The sequence below is a fragment of the Choristoneura fumiferana genome, chromosome 14 (genome assembly GCF_025370935.1).
Source record: "Choristoneura fumiferana chromosome 14, NRCan_CFum_1, whole genome shotgun sequence".
In the NCBI taxonomy this organism is placed as follows: Eukaryota; Metazoa; Arthropoda; class Insecta; order Lepidoptera; family Tortricidae; genus Choristoneura; species Choristoneura fumiferana.
The window spans coordinates 14,846,128-14,871,609 of NC_133485.1; the positions used below are offsets into that span (position 1 = coordinate 14,846,128).

General features: G+C 39.2%; 2 protein-coding genes across 5 annotated transcripts in view; one reads left to right on the top strand and one right to left on the bottom strand.

Annotated features, from left to right (window-relative positions):
• The window catches only part of Nckx30C (solute carrier family 24 member Nckx30C), an 87,841-nt gene that overhangs the window by 37,672 nt on the left and 24,687 nt on the right, over positions 1-25,482 (bottom strand). The window lies entirely within an intron of this gene.
• On the top strand, positions 19,114-22,965 carry LOC141435270 (uncharacterized). The gene is made up of 2 exons (XM_074097960.1): positions 19,114-19,229; positions 21,404-22,965. The coding sequence occupies exons 1-2, from the start codon at positions 19,220-19,222 to the stop codon at positions 22,642-22,644; spliced, it is 1,251 nt and encodes a 416-aa protein (XP_073954061.1). The 5' UTR covers positions 19,114-19,219; the 3' UTR covers positions 22,645-22,965.

A 25,482-nucleotide genomic window follows, 5' to 3' on the forward strand; every position in this document is an offset into this window, starting at 1 on the left:
GTTTGGTACGCTAACGCTTATGATAGGACGTGATACGATGTGTGCCTAGTGCCTATAGACATACATACTTCCATACTAAAATTATAAATGTGAAAAAAAATCAGTTTTTCTGTCTGTCAGTTTGTTACTTCTTCACGCTTAGACCGATTATTTTAATTGCAATGTTTGATGTGTGTTGAGGTCAAATGTTGCTAGTAGAAATTATTTACATCTACTTAGTACTTAATCGAATTTACTTATATGAAAGGTGGTTTGGTGATAGGTTGGATGTCAACTCATATAGGTATTTATTGTCTACACAAAAGTATAGAAATGTTTTTTTCACTTCTCATGCTCGTAAAGTTCGTGTTTATGCTGTATCTAGGCGACATAAAATTACTTTTTATGATCTTTTTTTTTTTTATACGACTGGAAGGCAAACGAGCAAGTGGGTCTCCTGATGGTAAGAGGTCACCACCGCCCATAAACATCTGCAACACCAGGGGTATTGCAAACACGTTGCCAACCTAGAGGCCTAAGATGGGATACCTCACGTGCCAGTAATTTCACCGGCTGTCTTACTCTCCACGCCGAAACACAACAATACAAGCACTGCTGCTTCACGGCAGGATTAGCGAGCAAGATGGTGGTAGCAATCCGGGCGGACCTTGCACAAGGTCCTACCACCTGCAAACTTCTTGTGTGTAAAATAAAATCTTTGTCTAAGACCATGGTAAAATCAGGTGTCAACAGCCACAAACAAAAAAGTTTCTACATATTTTTTTAATAATTTTCAATTTATATAAAACTAAAAATCAATCAAAATAAATCAATAAAATTTTAAAAATGGAATTATATAATAATGCATAAAAAATAAAAGGTATATAGAGTAATTGTTTCCACTGTTGCTATTTCATTTCCTCGCAATCTAAGTGAAAAGCAGGGTGTAAAACTCGAGTATTAAACCCATTTTCCCCTCGACGTGTCTATCCACTCTCGCCGTACCGGCTCGGGTGGCTATATGAACGTCTTGGGTAAAATGGCTCATTATATGCTCTTGTTGTACAATCTACTTTTTTTATAAAAACTCATTTTAAGAGCGCGCAAACATTTTGTCCCAACTCGTCACTTGCACGATCTCCTTCCCGCGGCCGTCTTTCGCTCGCAAGCATCTCTGAGTAGGTACGCAAAAATAGAGTGAATGATAAATAACAAACTGAACTTGTACAAGACTTTATTTTGGAAATCTCGCGTCCGCGTCTTAAATTAAAGTTTAAAGGTCAGAAAATGCTAAACAGCAGATGAGACCTAAGCATGAGTGGATCAAATTCACAAGCGGAAGCGGGACGATAATACCGCCTGACCCTCATGCCGCTAATGAGCAAGCGTTTATCATTAATTATACGCTAATTGGAATCGCAATGGCGGCTGTCAGCGAACATGGACGCTTGATTATTCGCAGCACGAGTGGCCGCGACATGTGACTTTCCTGCTTAATTATGTGTTTTTGCGAACGTTGTTTCATCTAGAAAGAGACAAAGCATTTAGGCTACCTGTTCAATGGAGCGGAGCAAGGCAGCGGAGCGGAGTGGTGAGTGAGATAAAATACGGTAGACTTGCGTTTTATTTGCGCGTGTAAGCTCGTTTTTGGATGCGCGTGCATTTGTGCAATCGACCAAACTAAATCATGTCCGCCGAATCCGCAGAGTGGAGACCATTATTCGGCTTCACATAATTATTTGCTGTTCTTGTATTCTTTTAAATTTTGAAAATGTGTTCTTTCTTTTTTAACCCCCGACGCAAAAAGAGGGGTGTTATAAGTTTGGGCGCTATGTGTGTCTGTTGTGTCTGTAAATATGCATGTTTGTGTCTGTCTGTCTGTCTGTGACACCGTAGCTCTTAAACGGGTGGACCGATTTTTTTTATTTGAAAGTAGGTTTTCTAGCGATGGTTCTTAGATATGTTTGATCAAAATCGGTTCTGCCATTTTTGAGATATTGAACTTTGAAGTTACAAAGTCGGGGTTTTCAACTTTTTGTTGGCTAGGTTAGTGTCAATATCGAAAATACAAACTGAAATATAGATGCACAGAAAAACCAGAAAAATAAGACCAGCACTGGGAATCGAACCCAGGTCCTCGGTATTCCGTGCCGCGTGCTATACCGCTACACCACTGCTGGACAACGGTACAGACACGAATTTCCCCTATGCACCACATATCTCAGCGCTGAGACGACGTGTGGTCATTTTAGATGGTTACTGACATGAACGGACAGAAAAATATTGAGGTTTTCAGATTTTTGTTATTACTTAGCAATGTAAAACGTCTTAAGTGACTTCTAATCACTATTTTTTTACATATAACTGACCGTAATTGACGCCTGTCTCACCTGATGTTAAGTGCAGATGAGGCCAAAAGTGTACTTACCTTAGTCTCTCTGGTTCAGTAATAGCCTATTCACTCTAGCCTTGAAGAGCCCTAGATTTAACAACCCGTTTATTTTGACACAAGAAGGCACGAGTACGTACCATCAGCCAAATATGTGGTCTACCAACCTAACCTAAAGTTGATGAATAATCGTTTGCATGTCATAAAACAATAATGCCAATAGACGTGTCTGTCAACTTGAAAGTTCCGACTTTAGCGACATATTCATTTGATTAGAACTTGTTTAAAAATTGATCAACCATTTATTTGGCTGATGGTAGGTACCTTGAGCTTCAATATGTCATGATTGCACATAAATCGTAAAATATAAAGGGTCCGGTTACCCCACGGAATATTGTGATGTAATCAATCAGCCCACTGGTCGAAAAGCAATAACTCGAAATAACTACCTTTTAAACGTTTTCCGGTATTGGGCGTAATTGTTTGACCGATTTGTTAGGACTCGGAACAATTTTTAACGTGGCGCGAACGGCTATTAAATAAGGGAATTTTAAAAAGTTTGTGTTAAAAAAATAGGGAGTATTGCGTGAAACTCTGCGCAGGGAGCGACACTACCACAAACCATAAAGACCGTAAACCCGTAAACAAACCGGTATGGCACGTCACTACGTCAGTTCCAAGTCAGTTCTCTCTATTAGTTTGTCACCATGACGGATTATGACATATTTACTAGTAACAAAATAACAAGATAATACAAGCGTGATGTTTGTGTGTGTGTGTGTGTGTGTGTGTAGTTATTTTAGCGTATGTACGAATAAACATATGTACCTACAATTCAGCTTAGCCTGGTCATACAGTTTTTTACGGAGTAAATCGATGCAAGGCAATTTTTTTGTATACGGCTTTTTGGGTTCAAACCCCGGCCCGCACCTCTGAGTTTTTCGAAATTAATGTGCGACATTACATTTGACATATACCACGAGCTTTACGGTGAAGGAAAACATCGTGAGGAAATCTGCACACACCTGTGAAGTCATTCAATGGTATGTGTGAAGTTTCCAATCCGCACTGGGCCCGCGTGGGAACTACGGCCCAAGCCCTCTCATTCTGAGAGGAGGCCTGTGCCCAGCAGTGGGATGTAAATAGGCTGGGATGATTGCCGATTCCGCGTCAATGGTCGTGTGGGGTGGGGAGACCCTAAAGCCATAGTAAAAGAAAACAAGTAGGTTCACTACGAACAAAAGTACATCGCGCGGCTTAAATGTGTGCTCGCCGGTTGGCGCCGGTACGCACGCACCCGCCGCACGCACACACTGATAATTTAAGGAGGATTAAGTTTTCTTTAGTCAAGCCTGCGCTGCCGTCTCGGTGCCGTACGTTCCGATTTTAGCTCGCTCGTCTTGCGCTCGCTTCGCGAGTCGCGAGATGATCACCTTTTACGTTCGCGGTTTTTTGTATTAGGTATAGTGGTAATTTAGTAGTATATAAGTGTAGTGTGATAGTTTCGTGCAAGGACACATAAAAAAATAATAGACTACCTACCTATAAACATTATAGTTATAGTATTATGCGTAGGAAACATGAGTAGTATGTACACAGTCGCCATTACCACTTCGGCGAATTTATAAATAATATTTTTAAATTTAGTAGAATAATAGAACGGCAAAGAATCTTGTTTCTCTAGACACAAATATTAGACAAATTTTAGTCAACTTTCATACTAAAATTATTTGCCTGTAGGCAATTAATTAATCTAAAATAGACATCGATAACCCTAAGCGTCCGCGCCGGAGTAGGCAGATAAGTCTCGTAAAGGGTCGGAGTGTGCATACTTGTTCTCTTTTACTATGCTAAAGCTGCGTACCAACTTAGCGCAGCAAACCATCGTAGCCGCGCATAACGAAGCCGAGTCTCCACAGCGAACAGCCATTCTCGGTGCGATTTTTAGCCCAGTGCCCTTAGTGTAATTTTTCGGTTACAAAATACGTATTGATCGCGTTCGAGTTAAAATCTTAATTTATATGGAAACACGAAGAGCGCCTCTAGCGGAACGTTTGCGATGTTCGTGTTTCCATACAAATTGAGATTTTACGCGTACGCGATCGTGACGTATTTTGTAACCGAAAAGTTACACTAAGGGCACTGTATCGAACTCAGAACAAAATCATGCAAGCGCATGTGACATGATTTCGCTCCCTTTTTTTTTTATTTAACTGGACGGCAAACGAGCAAGTGGGTCTCCTGATGATAAGAGATCACCACCGCCCATAGACACCTGCAACACCAGGGGGATTGCAGATGCGTTGCCAACCTAGAGGCCTAAGATGGGATACCTCAAGTGCCAGTAATTTCACCGGCTGTCTTACTCTCCACGTTGAAACACAACAGTGCAAGCACTGCTGTTTCACGGCAGGATTAGCGAGCAAGATGGTGGTAGCAATCCGGGCGGACCTTGCAAAAGGTTCTAAAACCTACACCCCTTCCCACACTGCCCTTCCGCGCCATACACCATCACCGGCAGGACACGTAGATCGAAGACTAGAAGAGAGGCACATTCCTGTCCTTGATCACATCAGAGAGTTTCATAACAGCTCCCCATCCAATACGAAGTCTCATTAAAATAAGACATATGGTCACTCAGGAATTAATAGTCAAGATGTGCCTAACATGTTTCTAACAAATCTGAGGTTCATTCTCAAGAGGAGCTCGAATGGAAAGACAACCGTGAACGGTGAGGGGACACGGTGTTCACAGTCGGCTTTCCGTTCGAGCTCAGCTCAACTTGAGAAGGAACCACGAATTGTTTCGAAACATGTCGGACATAATAATATCTTGACTATTAATCCGTCAGTAACCTATGTATCTATTTGAATAAAAATAGAGTAGCGATTGCTACCAAAATGATACCTTTTTCTTTGTCACTAAGGTTCAGTTTTATTTCCCATATATTTCACTATTTTTCCGTAAGTTAGCATAATCCATATTGATAGACTAAATATATACAATATAATTAAATCTATTTGAGTCTACAGCTAACAGTAGCTCGCCCGCTTTTTCAAAGGAATAAAATCTAAACTAATTCAAAAGTCAAACTTTTAAATCTAGTCCATGCTCTAGTATAAAGACATTCGATATAAGAAGTCGGCAAGTTCAAACATCAGATCTTTAGGAGAATATTGGCAATCAATAGGAAGTTGTATTCTATGAACACTAGATGTCGCTACAAGGTACTAAGATGGCGGAAGTTTATTACAATGATTCTAATACATTAACACGCATATATGTTTAAAAAGGGATGCATCTATAGTAAACTCTAATTAAAGGCTATATTTTTTAATAAATATTTTAAAAACATTCACAGTTAATCTTGCTGAGATTTCGCATCTCTAGGCTTACTGTGCCAAAGTGCTTTTAACAAGTAGAGCCTTGCCACATCACCACGGTGCCACATCACCACGATGTGGTCACATCACCACGATGTGGTCACGTCACCACGATGTGGCCACATCACGCCGGTATGGCCACATCACTACGTCACAAAGGGCCAGTACACACATTTTTATCGCAGTCAGCGTACAGTTGTGTTGCAGTGGAACTGCAATGACAAATGTATGGGCAGCTGGCAGTTGGCAGTTACATTGCAGTCTGAATGCAGTTCGTCTGTACCGGCCCTGGCATGAAACAGCGCGGCGCCATAGGTCTACCTAAACCTATCGACGCGGTATCGTCTTTAGCCGATCAAAAAACGGTTTATATCCACGCAATATGAGCGAAAAAGACGTCGATCGGCTCGGCCGACGCACAACGATGTTTACCGACGGGAAAACGTCTTTTTCGCTCTTAAGGTAATTTTCCACCGGCAAGGCGAGGCTAGACGAGAATTGATGTATGGCGGCGCCCGCGGCGGCTCGCGGCGGGCGCGCGAGAATGCATACAAATTTCAATTCTCGTCTCGACTCATCTCGCCTTTGGAAAATAACCATTATTGCGTGGACATAAAGCATTCTGTCTGTCTCTGTCTGTCTGTCTGTCTGTCTGTCTGTCCGTCCACAGCTTTGCTCAGGGACTATCAATGCTAGAAAGCTGTAATTTTGCACGGATATATAAGTAAACTATGCCGACAAAATGGTACAATCAAAGATTAAAAAAAAAATTTTTTAGGGTACCTCCGATGGACGTAAAGTGGGGGTGATTTTATTTTTCTCATCCAACCCTATAGTGTGGGGTATTGTTGGATAGGTCTTTTAAAACCATTAGGGGTTGCTAAAACGATTTTTCGATTCAGTGATTTGTTTGCGAAATATTCAACTTTAAAGTGCAAATTTTCTCACTTCTTGACACTGCCTTCTTGGCTCTGTCCTCAGTCTTTCTGTGTTTATCTATTTTATTTCCTAATTTCTTATCCTTTTTCTCCCATTACGGCCTTATTGACAATTTATATTGCTATTTTATGTTAGTAGTTTATTTATTGTTAAGTATTGCATGTATGTATTTATACCTATAGTTGTATCATTTGTATTTATTTTAATATTATTGATTTTTTGTTTGTTTTTATTTTCCGTTTCTGTTTCCGCCACCTATTTTTGTAAAACATAATTTTTTGTACCTAAATGGTTGTCTGGAAGAGATCGCTTTTAAGCGATAAGACCGCCTATAGTCTACCCTGAATCTAAGTGTTTATATTATAAGTTTTTTGTACTGCTTTATGGTGTGCAATAAAGAATATTTGTATTGTATTGTAAATTTTCATTAAAATTGAGCGTCTAAAATCCCTCTAAAATCTAAGCCGGTGGGTGGAAAAATTTGAAAAAAATCAGGATGGTAGTAAATATATCAAACTTTCAAGGAAAACTATAATGGATAAGTTTGCTTGCGAATTATTAGTAGTTTAAGAGTAAATAGCAGCCTAAGGTATAAAATATACCTAAACTTGGAAGATTCCGTATAAAATACGGATATTACTTATTTTTTTGTAATGGCTACGGAACCCTATTTTGGGCGTGTCCGACACGCTCTTGGCCGGTTTTTTAAGCTACCAGCGCTTTCGGAAAGACCATCATTGACGATAAGAATGCGCCGCAAGAAACTTAGCAGAAAGTCATTTTTTCAAAATAAATAATTATAAATAAAATACTTAAAAACTACAGTGTAAAATTAAAAAAAAAAAAGAATAATAATAGTACAGGGAAGGCTTATGGTGTCGAGTGAGATTGGTTACACGACGTGGCAACGTGCCGCATAACCGGCGCCATGCCGTTTCTGGTTAACAGCGGCGTGCTACCGTGGTGATGTGGACAGGCCTTTACGCTGAAATGTATCCGCGGTACGAATTAAAATACATATTATCATAAAGTAGTTCAATTTTCAGATTACGTTTTTAATCTTTTAGACGACCAGATGGCCTAGTGGTTAGAGAACCTGACTACGAAGCTTGAGGTCCCGGGTTCGATTCCCGTGTCGGGGCAGATATTTGTATGAAAAATACGAATGTTTGTTCTCGGGTCTTGGGTGTTTAATATGTATTTAAGTATGTATCTATCTATATAATTATATTTATCCGTTGCTTAGTACCCATAACACAAGCTTTGCTAAGCTTACTTTGGGACTAGGTCAATTGGTGTGAATTGTCCCGTGATATTTATTTATTTATTATTTATCTTATTAGCATTTTATTTTTAACACGTATAAAAATTAACGTTATCCGAATTAAAGTTATACAAATGAATAATTATGTGACGTAACGTCATACCAATTTGAATTATTTAGAAGACATTATGCGAATTTATATGGACCCATCCCAAGAATGTGATGCATTTCTTTATATTCGTAACCAGCAGGGCTACTACGAAACTCGAAATTCGAAGTTCGTGTCGTGCGGTCCGTCTGACACTTATGCTGTTTAATACGAGAGCGAGAGGGACGGTACGAAACGAACTTCGAGTTTCGAGTTTCGTAGAGCGTTTACCTGCTGAGCTAGCAATAAATTATTTGTGATAGAATTTTATATTCTTAAAAAACGAACAAATGATTATTAGCAGTTTTTAAAGAAAATAAAAGTCTATCACGCATTATTAATGAAGTAGACACACTAACTTATATATTAAGAACAGTTCTATCAGACCACATTTTTAATTTTCATTCAATTTTTATGGAATAATCGAGAAAAACTAACAAAAATGCATCGTTGCCAGCTCAGCAGGTATTTATTTATTTATTTATTCATTCAACAACATTGATACAGTTAGTATTTCACTAATATTAAGACTTATTGTGATACTGATCCAGATAAGAGTTTAGAGACAAGTGTGCAGTAACAGCCCAAAAAGACCAAGGCCTGTGTTAGGGCTAGTCACATAGAAGCGTCATCATTCTGAGAGAGCAATCGATCGCCGCTTTTGAGCTTTGGTTAGTTTCAAAAATTTAGTTGAAAAACAAAAAAAAAAAAAATAATAATAAACGCTCTTAAGAGCTATGTAGGTACTCCCTTAAGTACCTAAATAAGTCAATCTAAAATCTAACCTTCCCACCTAACAGTTAGTAATATCCATTTAATTTTTATAGCAAACCTACTTCTGTCACGAAATCCTTGGTCAAATTTAATTGAACTATAAAACACGAGTCAATCTACCAGCGACAAACGGGTCAGAGCATTTTACGTCCTCCCACAACATGCAAGGGACGTTAAGTTTATTATATTTGTTTAGAGGATTGGAGAATAAATGGTGTTGTTTAAAAATACTTTGGTTACTTGTAATTTTGCGCCAAGATCCTTACTGTTAGGTTCTGCGTTCTTGTTTAATGAAATAAACTCGGATAATTCATAATTAATAAATCATGTCAAAATGAGTTTAGCTCGGCATGTTTCGGGCTAATTCTTAAGCTCTTCCTCTAGGAGCAACGCGACTCGGCGGCTGCTGTACGCGCACTGCGCGCCGCCGCTCTGTTCGCGCGACTACCCGACGAAACTAATACCAGCGCACAACTACCCACGCTTTCATCACACACGCGCGTTTTGCTATGAATTTTCATGTTCAAAGGTTTACTCGAATTGCAGTAAGTAAATATTAATTTCTATAATACAGTAAGTATAAATTAAAACAAAGGGAGCGCCAAAGTTCGCATACTTTTCGCTCGCAAATCATCGTTTGTCGTAATTTTTTTCCCATTGAAAACTTAAATTTTTAAATGGTCATCCTATAGGAAGCTTTGCGGTGAAGGAAAACATCGTGAGGAAACCTGCACAGACCTGCGAAGCAATTCAATGGTGCGTGTGAAGTTCCCAATCCGCACTGGGCCCGCGTGGGAACTATGGCCCAAGCCCTCTTGTTCTGAAAGGAGGCCTGTGCCCAGCAGTGGGACGTATATAGGCTGGGATGATGATGATGATGATGATGATGATCCTATAGGAAACCCTAGCTTACTCGTAGGTTAGATTTGTTTTAGATGTATAACAATTCTGAACAATTATTGGATTCAGAAAAAAAAGAGTTATTACAAACGATCATTCTGGCGAACATTACATTCAGAGTTCCAACAAGTATGCGAGCCGATATGAACTCTTAAATAAAGACCTTTATTTGACCTTGCCCAGGATCAATACGAAAGACATCAACGCGACCTCAAAATAAAATCTATTCTCAAACTTTCAATCATTTAAAGTTTACAAGGAGAAGTTTGCAGCGCGAGATGAAGTACTCTTATTAACTTGATCTAGTTTAACAACGCTCTGGAGCCCGTTTACTATTATGTGCAGGATTCATCTGAAGTGACGTTTTTAATAATAATAATAATAATAATAATAATTGTTTATTTCCTTTTACAAAAGTTCTTATCGAGATAACAAGGTTGAGACCCCCTATTAAGTTTTGAACTTGTGTCAGGAGGCCTCGCTCTTCTAAAACTAGATAATTTTAAAAAGCCAGGAAAATTACAATTTGTACTTAACCTAAAAACACTATTTGCATGATAATGGGCATGCAATATGCATATGTGTGTGTGTGTCTGTGTGTGTGTGTGTGTGTGTGTGTGTGTGTGTGTGTGTGCGCGTGTGTGTGTGTGTGTGTGTGTGTGTGTGTGTGTGTGTGTGCGTGTGCGTGTGTGTGTATGAGTGCGCGAGAAATATAGTTGGGTATGGTATATACCTACTACGAGGCATCTGATGGTAGTAAGAGGTTTTCAGTTTTAAGGTAGTCGAGTTGAGCAAGCCAGTTAGTCAGGACTGCCCTACAGTCATACAGTTTTAATGGATAGAAATTGAGTCTTTTATTTAACCTATTATACAGCTGTGCCGAAAAAGTGCATCAAATTGTCTTCTTGCAAAAGTGGATTTACATTGAGGCATAGGAGCTACAGTTTTTTGTACCTACTTCTTATTTATATATATTTGATTGAACCAGTTATCCGCGGCTATGCTCGCTTAAGGCTGAGGTTTGGCAGTTAAATTGAAATCCCAAGACAATGGAATATATTTCAAGCAGATGATAATGGGTTCAAACCTCGGCTTGCTCCTCTGAGTTTTGCCATTACATTTGAAATTCACCACGAGCTTTACGGTGAAGGAAAACATCGTAAGGAAACGTGGACGCGTCTGCGAAGTAATTCAATGGTGTGTGTGAAGTGCCCAATCCGCACTGAGCTCGCGTGGGAACTACGGCCCAAGCCCTCTCATACTGATAAAAGCTAGTTATTAAATAAAGTCAAAGGTTATAATAAGAAGTCCATGTCTATTATATTTTTTAGTCAGCAAGGCGCTCAAGACAAAGTACGTACCGGACGCGTTCTTCAAAGATTCATCATCCCAGCCTATACACGTCCCACTGCTGGGCACAGGCCTCCTCTCAGAACAAGAGGGCTTGGGCCATAGTTCCCTCTCGGGCCCAGTGCGGATTGGGAACTTGACACGCACCATTGAATTGCTTCGCAGGTTGTGCAGGTTTCATCACGATGTTTTCCTTCACCGCAAAGCTCGTGGTAAATTTCAAATGTAATTCCGCACATGAATTTTGAAAAACTCAGAGGTGCGAGCCGGGGTTTGAACCCACGACCCTCTGCTTGAGAGGCGATAGGTCAAACCACTAGGCCACCACGGCTATATTCAAACCACTAGGCCACCACGGCTATATTCTTCAAAGATTGCCTACTGATTTATACTACGCCATAACCATAAACATATAGCTACTTCATGTCATCCGTCGCGGTCTTAACGCAAATCCATAGAGGCCTCGAAAAATTCAGCGCACCCATAAAAATACAGTGGAGCACCGAACAAAGACCGATTTTCAATGGCCGCAATAAAATTGAGAAGATAAGGCTCGATTCCGGTTTACAGCTCTACGTTAGGGTTCGCACTTTTTAGGTCGTCAGGAAAACCCATTGGGAGTCTACTGAGTCATATTCAAGCGTTTCAACCGTCTTAGCAGGCCTATTACGAAACTCGAAACTCGAAGTTCGTGTCATGCGGTCCCTCTGACACTTATGCTATTTAATACGAGAGCGAGAGGGACGGCACGATACGAGCTTCGAGTTTCGAGTTTCGTAGTAGCCCTGCAGTTTTCGTGCTCACATTTATGAAGAAGCTGTAGAATTTGATGACATTTTACATTATTCCTGAAGACATCCTGTACTTCTACTAGATAACCTGAAAACTGTAACAGAATCTTTTTACCCTTTTACCCTACTACCCTACCCTATAATGACCCAATAATGCGACTGCGATGACGAAGCGTTGGTAGGCCTCCCACCAGATGGACTGACGACATCGTGAGTGTTGCCGGAAACCGGTGGATGCAAGTGGCGAGTTGTCGTTCATTGTGGCGTTCTAGGGGAGGCCTTTGTTCAGCAGTGAACGTCTTCCGGCTGATGATGATGTGTGATTTAGTCTTAGTTTATTTTATTATACTTAGGTATACAATTTTGCATGATACTTGTTTACTCGTACTTGTATCTTGTATCTTTTCAAGAGAAGTAAAAAACTGGCGTCATAAATTCGGCTCGAAACACGCTTGACAGACGAAAATTTGATTCCTCTCATTCTGAGAGGAGGCCTGTGCCCAGCAGTGGGACGTATATAGGCTGGGATGATGATCATATTATTATTTCTATAATAACTTATCTTTCAGAGACTACTTACTTACGAAATTAAAAAAAAAGTGAACATTAAATTGCCAATGTGGGAAATTTCCAATCTGTGCCCTCCGAAATGGTAAAAAAAGCGTTGGAACGCATTCTACCGTGGACCGACAACATCGCTGCAAGTGGTATTATTACCTAGTAGGTGGCGTCCTAAACGCCTTAGTTCAACATTGGATGTCTTGATGATGATGATGGTATATGCCGGCAAAAATCTAGAGCAAAACCATTACCAAAAGTGCCAACCCTGACTGGAGTCGACACTTAGTAAACTTGGCTACTCCGTGTCAATGCTTGAAAAACCGTAGTCTTAGCGAAGCCCAAATAGGATTCCACTACCCACAAATAAAGTTCAATTTGCATTGGGATCTTTCGACTGGCAAATAAGCAGGGATTCCAGAATTAGGTCACGGGCCTATTCTCGACCGTCGACATTGCAATGTCGAGATTCGAGTCATGTGTCTTTATTTAACGCTGGTGGATCGAGATATAATTGACTTGTCCACAAAAATCTGAGTTAGTTTTCGTGTAAAAAGCAGCTGGTCTACGTAGCAAATTAGAAATTGGTCTAAGTAGTAAGTGGTCTAAGAAGCAACTGGTCTAAGTAGCAGCTTGTCTAAGTATCAAATGGTCTAAAATTCTTTAACTCAAAGTCGCTTCGCAGAGCTCCTATTCAGCGTGGCTGAGGCGTATCGCGCCTTGACGCAACTCTAACCTAACCTAACCTACCGATGTTTTTTTACCCCCGACGCAAAAACAGGGGTGTTATACGTTTGAACGATATGTGTGTCTGTGTGTCTGTCTGTGGCACCGTAGCTCGTAAACGGGTGAACTTATTTGAAAAGCGGTTTTTTTATTTGAAAGTATGGTTTGTAACGATGTTTCTTAAACATATTTTATCAAAATCGGTTCATCCGTTTTTGAGATATTGAACTTTGAAGTGACAATGTCGGGGGTTTTTCAACTTTTTGTTGGTTAGGTTATCAAGTGTTCGACAAAAACAGGTTAGGACCAGTTGCTTCTTAGACCACTTGCTACTTAGACCAGCTGCTTTTTTAGACGAAATGATATTAACCCAAAAATATGTTAATATAGACTTTTCCTCAAAAATTGGATTATAGTTATTCGGCCAGTTTGGTAGATTTCAGAAAATATTGAACATATATTTTTCTTTTGTCAATTAAACAAAAAATAATGTAGAGCCATGAACTAAAACAATAACTTTCCTCACCGCGACCTTATGACAGCTACGTTTATGCAAGAAATGTGTGTTTATGCAGTTCCTCCACCGCCACACCGTAAGAACACTCGCTGAAGTCAAAGTCAAAGTCAAAATACCTTTATTCAATTTAGGCTATAACAAGCACGTATGAATTTCAAAAAAAAATCTACCACCGGTTCGGAAAAATCTATGTTGATAAGAATCCGGCAAGAAACTCAACGAGGTAACTATTTTTTAAACAGATTTATAATATTATTAAATGAAATCTATACATCACAAGTATTTAACTACTATCATCTATCATCATCATTATCATCTTTGATTTGTGTGTGTTCTTACAGCGTAGAGGTGGAGGAACTGCATGAACACACTTTTCTTGCATAAACTTAGCTGTCATAAGGTCGCGGCTGAGGAAAATAACTTCAGTTTAATTTATATGGATCTTTGCAAATGAAGCCGTGGTGGCCTAGTGGTTTGACCCATCGCCTCTCAAGCAGAGGGTCGTGGGTTCAAACCCCGGCTCGCACCTTTGAGTTTTTCGAAATTCATGTGCGGAGTTACATTTGAAATTTACCACGAGCTTTGCGGTGAAGGAAAACATCGTGAGGAAACCTGCACATACCTGCGAAGCAATTCAATGGTGTGTGTGAAGTTCCCAATCCGCACTGGGCCCGCGTGGGAACTATGGCCCAAGCCCTCTCATTCTGAGGGGAGGCCTGTGACCTGCAGTGGGACGTATATAGGCTGGGATGATGATTTGCAAATTACGCCTGATTCAATAAATAAAGATATAGCCAGCTAAACGGGCAAGCGGTGAATGCAAGTGGCGAGTTGTCTTTCATAGTGGCGTTCTAAGGGGCTTGGTTCAACAGTGGACGTCTTCCGGCTGATGATGATGATGATGAGTTAAAGACGATCGGACGACCGAATGGCCAAGTGGTTAGAGAACCTGACTACGAAGCTTGAGGTCTCGGGTTCGATTCCCAGCCGGATATTTTTATAAATAATACGAATGTTTGTTCTCGGATCTTGGATGCTTAATATGTATTTGGCAATAATCTGGCAAACAATTTCATATTTGCGGCTTTTTCTGTTGAAACGCTAGGTCCGTGGGGTCTCGAAGTAAAAAAGGAGCTTGCCCGTTCCACTGGCGACCATAGGGCTGGCTCTTTCCTCGGTCAACGTATTGGCATTGCCATACAACGAGGAAACGCAACCAGCCTTATGGGTACCCTGCCCAATAGCAGCGACTTGGGTGATATTCGTAAATATACATTTTTAGGATTAGAGTAAGTTAGTTTTAGTTCTATTTTTTCTTTATTCTTGTTAATTATTGTATATATTATTTGTTTCTTTATAAATAAATATAGTAATCACTCTTCAAAAAAAAAATAAGTATGTAGTTGCCTAGTATCCATACTACCAGCTTCGCTTAGTTTGGGACTAGGTCAATTGGTGTCAAGTGTCCCATGGTACATATTATTATTTATTTATTTATGAATGATCCGGTGACTTCACGCTTAGCGACACATTAGCAAGCGTGACGCCATGGGCCACCATTCCTGCAGAGCTACTACGAAACTCGAAACTCGAAGTTCGTATCGTACCGTCCCTCTCGCTCTCGTATTAAATAGTATAAGTGTCACAAGGACCGCACGACATGACCTTCGAGTTTCGAGTTTCGTAGTAGCCCTGCTGAACTTTGACGAGCTCTGTCTTTGTTTTTTTTTTGTTTAATTGACAAAAGAAAAGATACGTGTACACAATATTATGTGATAATCTCTCTGACGGACTAAGGGGCTGTTTCAGCACCCATTGATTAATTTTATTAGACGGTTAAAATGTGATGCCTTCTCCGTCTATTCGAACAAAACAAATAGAGACGGCATCACATTTATCCGTCAAATAAATTTAATGATTGAATGGTGAGACAGGGGGTTAATACAATAATTTATACTTTTGAATTTTTCAGGAATTATTATGTGTAATCACGTTTGTAATTTTACCATAATTTTCACCGAAGGAAAACATTGCGAGAAAACTTGCACTTAGTTTGCGAAGCAATCCTAAACATTCTGCAGTGAGACCCTTGCCCAGCAGTGGGTCGTATATAGGCCGGAAATATTACGATGATAAAACAAGTTTGAATTTATTTTAGACCCACTAAAACAATGTATTCAGAACCGCTCGCCGACTGTACTTAGACAAAGCGCCACGTTACAAGTGATTAATTACATTTCTGCTGGTTAATTTATTCTTTTGTATCGTTTCATAAGTACTTAGCGTTAATGCTTTCGATCATTTGGGTTACGGAGCGTAGATTTTGTTAGAAAGATTAGATGGATGACTTTCAAGAAAGTTTTGATTTACAGTTTACATGCGAGTTTATTTAGGCGTCTTAAGCCGAGTTTAGACTTGCAAGAAATATCGTGCAAGTTGCATTACATTGCGAAGACGTAAAGCCAATGAGTTTGTAGTGGTCAATCGAGCGCCGCAATGTAATGCAACTTGCATAAGTTTTCTTGCAAGTCTAAACTCGGCTTTAGGCTCAGTTTCATTGGTCGATAGGGCCTTTAATGCAGGGCACGGAAGTTTTCCATAATGCATGCCCGGCCCGCCTTCGGGGAGCCTTTTTCATTAGTCGATAGGGCTCTAATGCGGAGTACGAGAGATTTGGATGTTTCGTTTCGGATGGATTGGTCTAGAGCCCCGTGGTGCTATTGGTAGCCTTGGCTTGCATAGCTACAAGATGCAGGTTCGAACCCAGGGCATTCGAGAATAAAAAAAGTAATACAAGTAAATACTGATCCAGTGAGATACACCTTTGGCCCCATCTGTATTTTACATCAGGTGAGATGGTGGTCAATCATAGTCTGTTTTTAACCACCGACGCAAAAAGAGGGGTGTAATAAGTTTGACCGCTATGTGTGTCTGTCTATGGCACCGTAGCTCTTAAACGGGTAGACCGATTTGGATGCGGTTCTTTTTATTTAACAGCAGGTTTTCTAGCAATGGTTCGTAGACATGTTTCATCAAAATCGGTTCAGCCGTTTTTGAGATATTGAACTTTGAAGTGACAAAGTCGGGGGTTTTCCAAGTTTTTGTTGGTCAGGTTAGGTTATATATTACGAATTACCTCAAAGTATGATACCGTAACGTAGGTTAGACTAAATTCAAGTGCCCGAATATAGCTGGTAGAGTCAAACTTTGTTTCAAGTCCCTATAACAGAGCGCGCAATACGAGCATTGACCACGTTACGTGTATGTGTAAGAAAGTCTCGGGCGGACCTTTATAATAAGGCGCTTGGCATCCAGGTGTTCTAAGCGATGTGTCGCCAAACACACACACACACGCACACACACACGCACACACACACACACACACACACACACACACACACACACACACACACACACACACACACACAATAAATAGAATAGTAATAGGAATATAGATTAAATATAAATAATTAAAGAAAAATATCATATAAATCTGTAAATTAAATGTAACTAATTAATGCATGTTATTTACGTCTACTTCGGGTAATATTTATTGAATACCTTATTGCTATTGTGGAAGAGCGGGATTTCCTGACACAGGTGTATATTCACTTACTAGGAAATTCCGGCCCTGTTTAGAAATATTATTTCATGTTTACCTGAATAAAGTTTTTTTTTTTTTTGATGTGTCTCAAAATCTGTAACAGCCTTATTGACAGAGCTGCGCCATTCCAGTCTCTGCTTCGCGAGATCTTGTTAACTCTCGCATGGGATGTTACATGCAGTAAGGTGGTGCTTTAGATCATCCCTGTAACGCCTGCTGTGTGCTATGGCCTACTGGAGTCCACTTGCCTTCCTTCAAAGTTACCATAGTAAAGAAGACATCATTCACCCAAATTCAATGTCGTGATGAGGCACGGTAATCCCAGTCTAAGCGTGCCATCTATTTTGAGCTTTAACTGGAAAGTTTCATAACCGGAAAATACTCCAGCACGGCCCGGAAAACCCCCTTACCCCCTTTCTTACAAAGAAAGTCCTATCTGTAACCATTAGGTAATGGTTGTTGGCACGCAAATTCCGACCTTGGAGCTTCAATCTTAGGCGCATTAAGGACATAAATCCAAAAGCTTGAAGTAGATGCAGGGAATATTGAAGCTTGAAAGGCTGTGTAAAGGGTTCTTTTGGGAGTCAGGTCAGGTAAATGTGAGAGCGCAAGGTAAGTGTTGGAGTTTATGATACTTTATATTAGGTATTGAAAGCGGATTTGTGGCAAAAATATGGATGAAAAGTGTATTATTTATCAAAAAAATTCAGTGTTGATGTTTGCTTTGTCATGAACTTACTTAAAGCTCCATAAACAGGTAAATTTTGAATATGGTTTCGCACGTGACTTTCAAAAAACTCAAGGTGCAAGCCTTGGTTTAAACCCACGATCCTCTGCTTTAGAGGCGATATGTCGAAGCACTAGGCCACCAAGCTTTTTTTTCATCAGAATATTATTTTGAAAATATACTCCTTTGAACACCGATCAAAGTATGGAAACATTTATTAAACAGATTTAAAAAAAACCTAAATGATTTTTACAAAAAGTGAAAAAATTCGGATATAAGTTTCAAGTTTCTTTAATTTAATTTTTAATACATGCTTTATTTGCGGACCGTATTTTTGCTGACTGTACATGCATTTTCATTTTGCAGGTGGTAAGACCTTTTGCAAGGTCCGCCTGAATTGCTACCACCATCCTGCTCGCTAATCCTGCCGTGAAGCAGCAGTGCTGGCACTGTTGTGTTTCGGCAAGGTTTCGGCGTGGAGAGTAAGACAGCCGGTGAAATAACTGGCACTTGAGGTATCCCATCTCAGGCCTTTCGGTTGGCAACGCATCTGCAATACCCCTGATATTGCAGATGTTTATGGGCGGTGGTGATCTCTTACCATTAGGAGACCCACTTGCTCGTTTGCCATCCAGTCAAATAAAAAAAACTGCTGGGTCAAAATTTACTTGTAAGGTTTGAGCCAACAAACAGGGCAAGGCAAGTTAATAAAAGCTTGTACTTTGTAAATAATATGGTATTGTGTATGACTGTGTTGCGAGGAATGTATTTTTCGTGACCCAATAGAAACATTTCATTTACCCATCCTCGCACAGCACATCTCTGGTGGAAACAGCTGAGCAGAGCGAGGCGAGGAAAATGAAGCGTTTATTCATTCATGATTTAAAAACACATTCGTCACACGCTACACATCCTCGCACATCTCTGGTGGAAAGGGCCGTTAGGTAAAAAGAGGTTTTTAAACCACAACTAACAAAACATGCCGACCTTTTTGTTGATAAATTCCTAATTGTGTTTAACAGTCAAACTTGAGTCAAACAAGAGTCAAACAAACGTCAGCTTGACATTAGTAACAATCACAAGCTGCTCGTAATTCTTAACGGTATATTTTTACTAGTTTATAAAGTCTTAATTTTCTTTAGGATATACTTTTATCAGACGATCAGTTATATGGCATCAGGTATTTATCAGAATATAAAGTGATTTTAGTATTTACTTAATTAAGAGCTCATAAAATATCTTGAAAGCCATCATAAGTATTCATATGCAACCTTACCAATACAACTTATCAATATTAAAATTTTTTAGTGTACCGTACGGTCAAATTAAGCCACTACTTAAATGACTTACCAGGGTGGAACCTTTGTGCTACTGATATCATATTGATATACCACACATTTACCTAAAATGTCATAGCGAAATTGCTCATGAAAAGGTTCCTCCCTGATACTCGATTCAGTTTCCTCGATTACATCTCAAGGAAGAAAAGAAACCCTTACAGATTACCTCGATGTTTGTCTGTCTGTCAAGGTTAATTTTCTAAGAAACGCGTTGGGGAATTAAGTTGATATCATTGGCATCTATGTAGTTGGCATCTAAGTTGATATCATTGGCATCTATGTAGTTGGCATCTAAGTTGATATCATTGGCATCTATGTAGTTGGCATCTAAGTTGATATCATTGGCATGTATGTCTTAGCTTATGGCACTAGACTGGCAGTTTGAAACAAAACGCGCGGCGCATTAATCATCAGCATCAATATTACTTTGACACAACCCCTTCCTGTCACGGACGTTAACAAACTATAGCGAAAGGTTCTCAAATCCGCTCTGTGAACAAATTGTGTGCGCCGTTTTGATGTAAGAAACATGCAGTCTAGTACATAGATGTCGATGGTTGATATTAATACCAAATATTTATGTTTTATGAGACGTATGTAGGTTGGTTGGGACGAAGATAATCATGTCAGCCAAAAGACCACTGCTGGACAACGGCATCTTTCCAAGAGTTCCACAACGATCGGTAAAAATGAAGAGTACCTACAGTTTAGTAAAAATGCCCATCATAACAACAAAATACGAGTCATCTGAGACGTGGGTGGTCCAGTTAGGTAGGTCCAACTTCGAGAAAGTGATTACTCGTCGAATCGGACTCGGCTGGGCAGCGTTCGGGAAGCTTCGCAGTGTCTTTTCGTTCAAATTACCGCAGTGTTTAAACTCAAAACTCTTTGACCAGTGTGTGTTGCCAGTATGACATACGGATCTGAGACGTGAGCGCTAACGATGGGCCTCATGAGGAAGCTCAAAGTCACTCAAAGGGCTATGGAGAGGGCTATGCTCGGGGTTTCTCTGCGGGATAGAAACAGGAATGATGATATCCGCAGTAGAACTAAGGTTACCGACATAGCCCGAAAAATTGCGAAACTGAAGTGGAAGTGGGCGGGCACATTTCTCGCAGGACTAATGGCCGATGGGTTCAGAGGGTTCTCGAATGGCATCCGCGGACCGGGAGACGAGCTGTCAGTAGGCCTTCAACAAGATGAAGCGACGACTTGGTTAAGATCGCAGGATCGCGGTGGATGCGGAAAGCACAAGACTGGTCTGAGTGGAGAGCCTTGGGGGAGGCCATGTCCAGCAGTGAACGTCTTTCGGCTGACATGATGATGATGATGATGATGACGAGTCATTTTGTATCAACCCAGCTGTTGTTTTTGTTTTGTGTTACGTTTGTTTAGTACCTGTAAAGGTTAGAAAGTAATATTATACAACTGATAAATTGTTGATAAGAGCCACTTATTCCATTTAGAAAATTGGAAGTTTAATTTTAGGTACATAAAATTATGTTTGCATTTTATAAAATTTTATTTTAGAGTTACAAACAGGACTACCCTTGTTTATTTTAAACATAGGCTGCTTTAATCATGAACCATGACGATGCTTTCTTTCACCGAAAAGCTGGATCTTGTGTGATCAAAGTTGTTGTAATCATGGGAGGTTAATAAATTAATAAAGTGGTCAAAATACTTGAAATTTTACCCTATCTCTGACTGCATGTTCTTAATATGAATATAGAGTAAATCAATTATTATTCAAGGAACATTTTCTTCTTTTCTATATTGAATCAACTGTGCTGTCTTCTCCGCCCTAAATTAAACTAACTTACCAACCCTTTACTTTATTATGCCCATTAGGAAATATCTTCTCGACTTTGGCCACAAACGAGAAAAGTTACAAGACTTACAAGATAAGTTAAACGTTTGCATTCATGGTTATGTTCAGGAACCAAGTTGTCTGGTCAGAGTTATTTCACTCGAGCTCGAATATTAAGTTTGAATTGACGTGATATTTTTTCAGAACTACCAGCAGAAGTAAATGGGATAAATTTAGCTGATTATTTTCCAAGTACACGTTCATATAATTCAGTTGTTTATGTGCATAAGAAATTCTTTAATGATCATAAAGAAAAAGCGCCTATTGCAGACATTAGCGACAAAATCGAAAATATCGAACCGATACAGAAAGAATGTAAGAAGAAATATAAAAAAGATAAATTGAAAAATAAAGTAAGTAACGATGAAAAAAACCATAATCAGACTAGCGTTAACAACGACGAAGTTTTAGGACAAACCATAAGATTTGCCAAAAACATAGTACCTATAGTTATACCACCTAATCAAGATACTTCTCCTGTTTATTATACTATAAAAACTTCAAGAAAGTCTAGGGTTACCAAATGTAAGCCGCGAGATTCTGATCTCACTCACGACTTGACGTACGAAAAACAGCAACGTAAGAAAATAATTGAAACATTTAGAAAAGAAAAATACAAATCGCACACAGAATGCTATAGCCACGAATCTGTTAGCAGATCATCTAAAAGCAACACTTCAGAAAACATAATTATAAATCATTCTTTATGTTGTTCCTTTTCTGAAATTTCTGAAGAGAAACACAATAGACTTCGTAAAGTTAGTAAAAAACCTGAAAAACGTTTAATGGCGTCTGAGTCATTCGAAGCATTAGCCACAGAACTACTAAATACATCAGGTGATGCAAATATTAAAATACATCTGATGAATGACACAGCTAAAGACCTTTTTTACGCATCCATCCGTAACCCTGTCATAGAAGCCATAAAAGAATCTGTTTCAGAAATAATTACTCACAAAGGAAGTCCAGAGTGTAAAGTTGTGCATAAGTATGTGCAGTGTCATACACAGAAACTAGACAATATTTTAGACAAGTTAACATGCATTGAGAAAAAATTAAATTGTGCTGACGAAAAAGTTAAAACACAGAATGTTAAAGTGTTCAAGTCGGCTCTTGAAGAAATAGGTGAGGATATCATTGAGAATGAAGACATGAGTGAAGATGAAGATGTTTCTAATGCTTATAGTGCTTTGGAACAGCGTAAAGTAAGGTGCCCCAGTGGTGTTACTAAACTAAGTCCGATACAAAAGAACTTGGAGAAAGAATTAAATATTGGCGGTGGAGAGGAAATGCCTGGCGCTAAGACATCTGTTACTCCTAAAGTGCTGTCGGATCGTCCGAATAGAATTCCTGCTAGATATTGTTGGACTGATTCGACTACCTAGCAGTAAAGTGTTGATATTAAAGAACTTTGTTTTAGAGAAAACTTTTGGGTACCAATGTTTATTGAATGTTGCGACGGATCGCCATATGGCGGTAAGCTTTCTTTTGTGGATGCTATTAAAGAGTTATCATTACAAGCATAATCATCTTACAAGTTTATTATGTGTACTCTAACATAGGATTACAGTTGCAAAATTATGTTTTTATTTCACGTTATTATTATAGCCTAGTGTTTAATTATAATTACATACTTTAGTTATTTCTTATTTTAACTTGCCTTGCATTATGTTTTTGTAATAAATGTTTATTTGACGTGATTGGGATATATTTGTGCCATTGTTTTTCTAGAAACAATAAGTTGGACATAATTTCATATGGACCTATAACTATACATTTGAAGTCAAAGATATCTTTACACTTGACTGCCTTGTCGCATTCACTTTGTGTTTGAACTTATATATAAAATTATCAGAAGGCATAGGTACAGTCAGAAGGTAAGGTAGGTACTTAAGTGTAAGCTGTGGTGTAAGTAAAGATATTTTTGACCTTGATTGTACTAAACTAGACAGATGTTTGCAATGACTCGCGTGACACATACGAACTTTGACACAACCCCTGTCACGGACGTCGACAAACTTACGTAAAGTTGTTCCACCAAGCACCGTGACCAACAGTTGAGCGCTGTTTTAATGTAAGAAATAAGTTTTTGGTAAACATTTAATTTTTAATACAAGCTTTTATTTGCTGACTGTACTTTTTGTTGACTGTGCTTGTATTGTCACTCAAACTATATTTGAATACCAAATTTCAAGTCGATACCATTAACCGTTGAAGAGTTCCGTCCTGTGAAGACGATCCTGGCCGGACTACCAGTATGTCTTCATCAAATTATTGTATTGTCACCAGATTTAAATAAGTTTACCAAATTTCAAATCGATCGGACTACGGAAGTGGGTCAAATTTAACTTGCGAGATTTGACACAAATAAACAAACAGGATTAGTTAAATAAAAGCTTGTAACATGCAATACCTATATGTAGATAATCATCAGCCTAAGTCTTCGAACTTGGTTAGAACCCTAATCTTTTGTCATAAATTAAATCATCGTCCCAGCTTGTCCTAAATATCACGAAATTGCAGCGGTACTATAAAAATGAACTGACATTGAAAAAGGCCTCTCGAGGCACTCTGGTCGCGTGCCTCATGGTCGTAAGGCGCGGGTCGATCGGCTAATACTGAGCAATAACTATCGTGAAGTTGCTCGGTTTGATCATGCGTTTTCAAGGCTTCGATTTTGTTCAAGTAAGGATGGAAAACAATTTTTGAAATTTTTTTTCGGCTGTCGGTGGCTGATGGCGCAAGTCCATTGCCTCACGCCTTGACTCATAACATAAAAAAAAGGTGGCTGTCAGCGACTTGAAAATTTTGGCGGATATAATATTGGTGCGGTTTTATTCGGCTTTTGTAAAATAAATATAAATGGAAACTATTTTCTGTCACTCAAATTTAGATTTGTTACTAAACTGCGATACCCTAATTATTATATCTATCCCTAAGAAATATATTGGTCATCAAATTAATCAAATCTGTCTCTAAGTATGAGTCATCAAATTAATGTAAACCTGTATCCTAAATTATAGTTTGATCATCAAAATTCGATCACCAAAATAATAGATCTGTCAGCTAATAAATAGATCAGTTCCTTGATTCGATGCTTCTACCTATTCTACTAACGCAGGTCTGGTTAAATAATAATAATTGTTTATTTCCTTTTACAAAAGTTCTTATCGAGATAACAAGGTTGAGACCCCCTATTAAGTTTTGAACTTGTGTCAGGAGGCCTCGCTCTTCTAAAACTAGATAATTTTAAAAAGCCAGGAAAATTACAATTTGTACTTAACTTACTTAACCTAAAACACTATTTGCATGATTATGGGCATGCAATATGCATATGTGTGTGTGTGTGTGTGTGTGTGTGTGTGTGTGTGTGTGTGTGTGTGTGTGTGTGTGTGTGTGTGTGTGTGTGTGTGTGTGCGTGTGCGTGTGTGTGTATGAGTGCGCCAGAAATATAGTTGGGTATGGTATATACCTACTACGAGGCATCTGATGGTAGTAAGAGGTTTTCAGTTTTAAATATAAAGAGCTATAGTTAAATTTTTCTGTAACGCTCGTTTTTTAACCCCAGAGGCCTCGACGCAAAAAAGCGGTGGGTAGGTAATAAGTTTGGCACTATGGCTATCTGTCTGTCTGTGAAATCATAGCTTTCAAACGGATAGACCGATTTCAGTGCAGCTTTTTATGTGCAAACGAGTTTCCGTGCAGTGATTCTTAGCTATAATCCCTCACCTGTATTTATTGGTGTCGCCGTTTTTGGGATATTGAACTTTGAAATGAAATGATAGAAAAAATAATAGTGACATCGCATTACTTGACAGGGGAATTCATATTGACATTTACCGTAAGAGCGTTCTACAGTGGGTCAGGTATCAACTTGGTTCGACTGTACGTCACCATTCTAGGCATTCTAGTGCCTTCTATTCTTGTTTATACTTAAAATATTATCCTACGGGAACGCATTAATAATAATAATATAGCCTTTATAACCCGGAACTCCTTAATATTAGTTTTTTTTATTTATATATATAATATACTTATCCCGGAGTTCGGTGTGCCTCCTGGCAAAGGCCTCCTCTAGTGATTTCCACCGGGAACGCATTACCGGGATATCAAGTATCCTGTGTCTCAATGCGGATCTTTGTCTATCTGTACGCCAAGTTTCATGTTTTTTTTATATATAAGAGGGGGAAAACGAGCAGACGGGTCACCTGATGGAGAGCGAT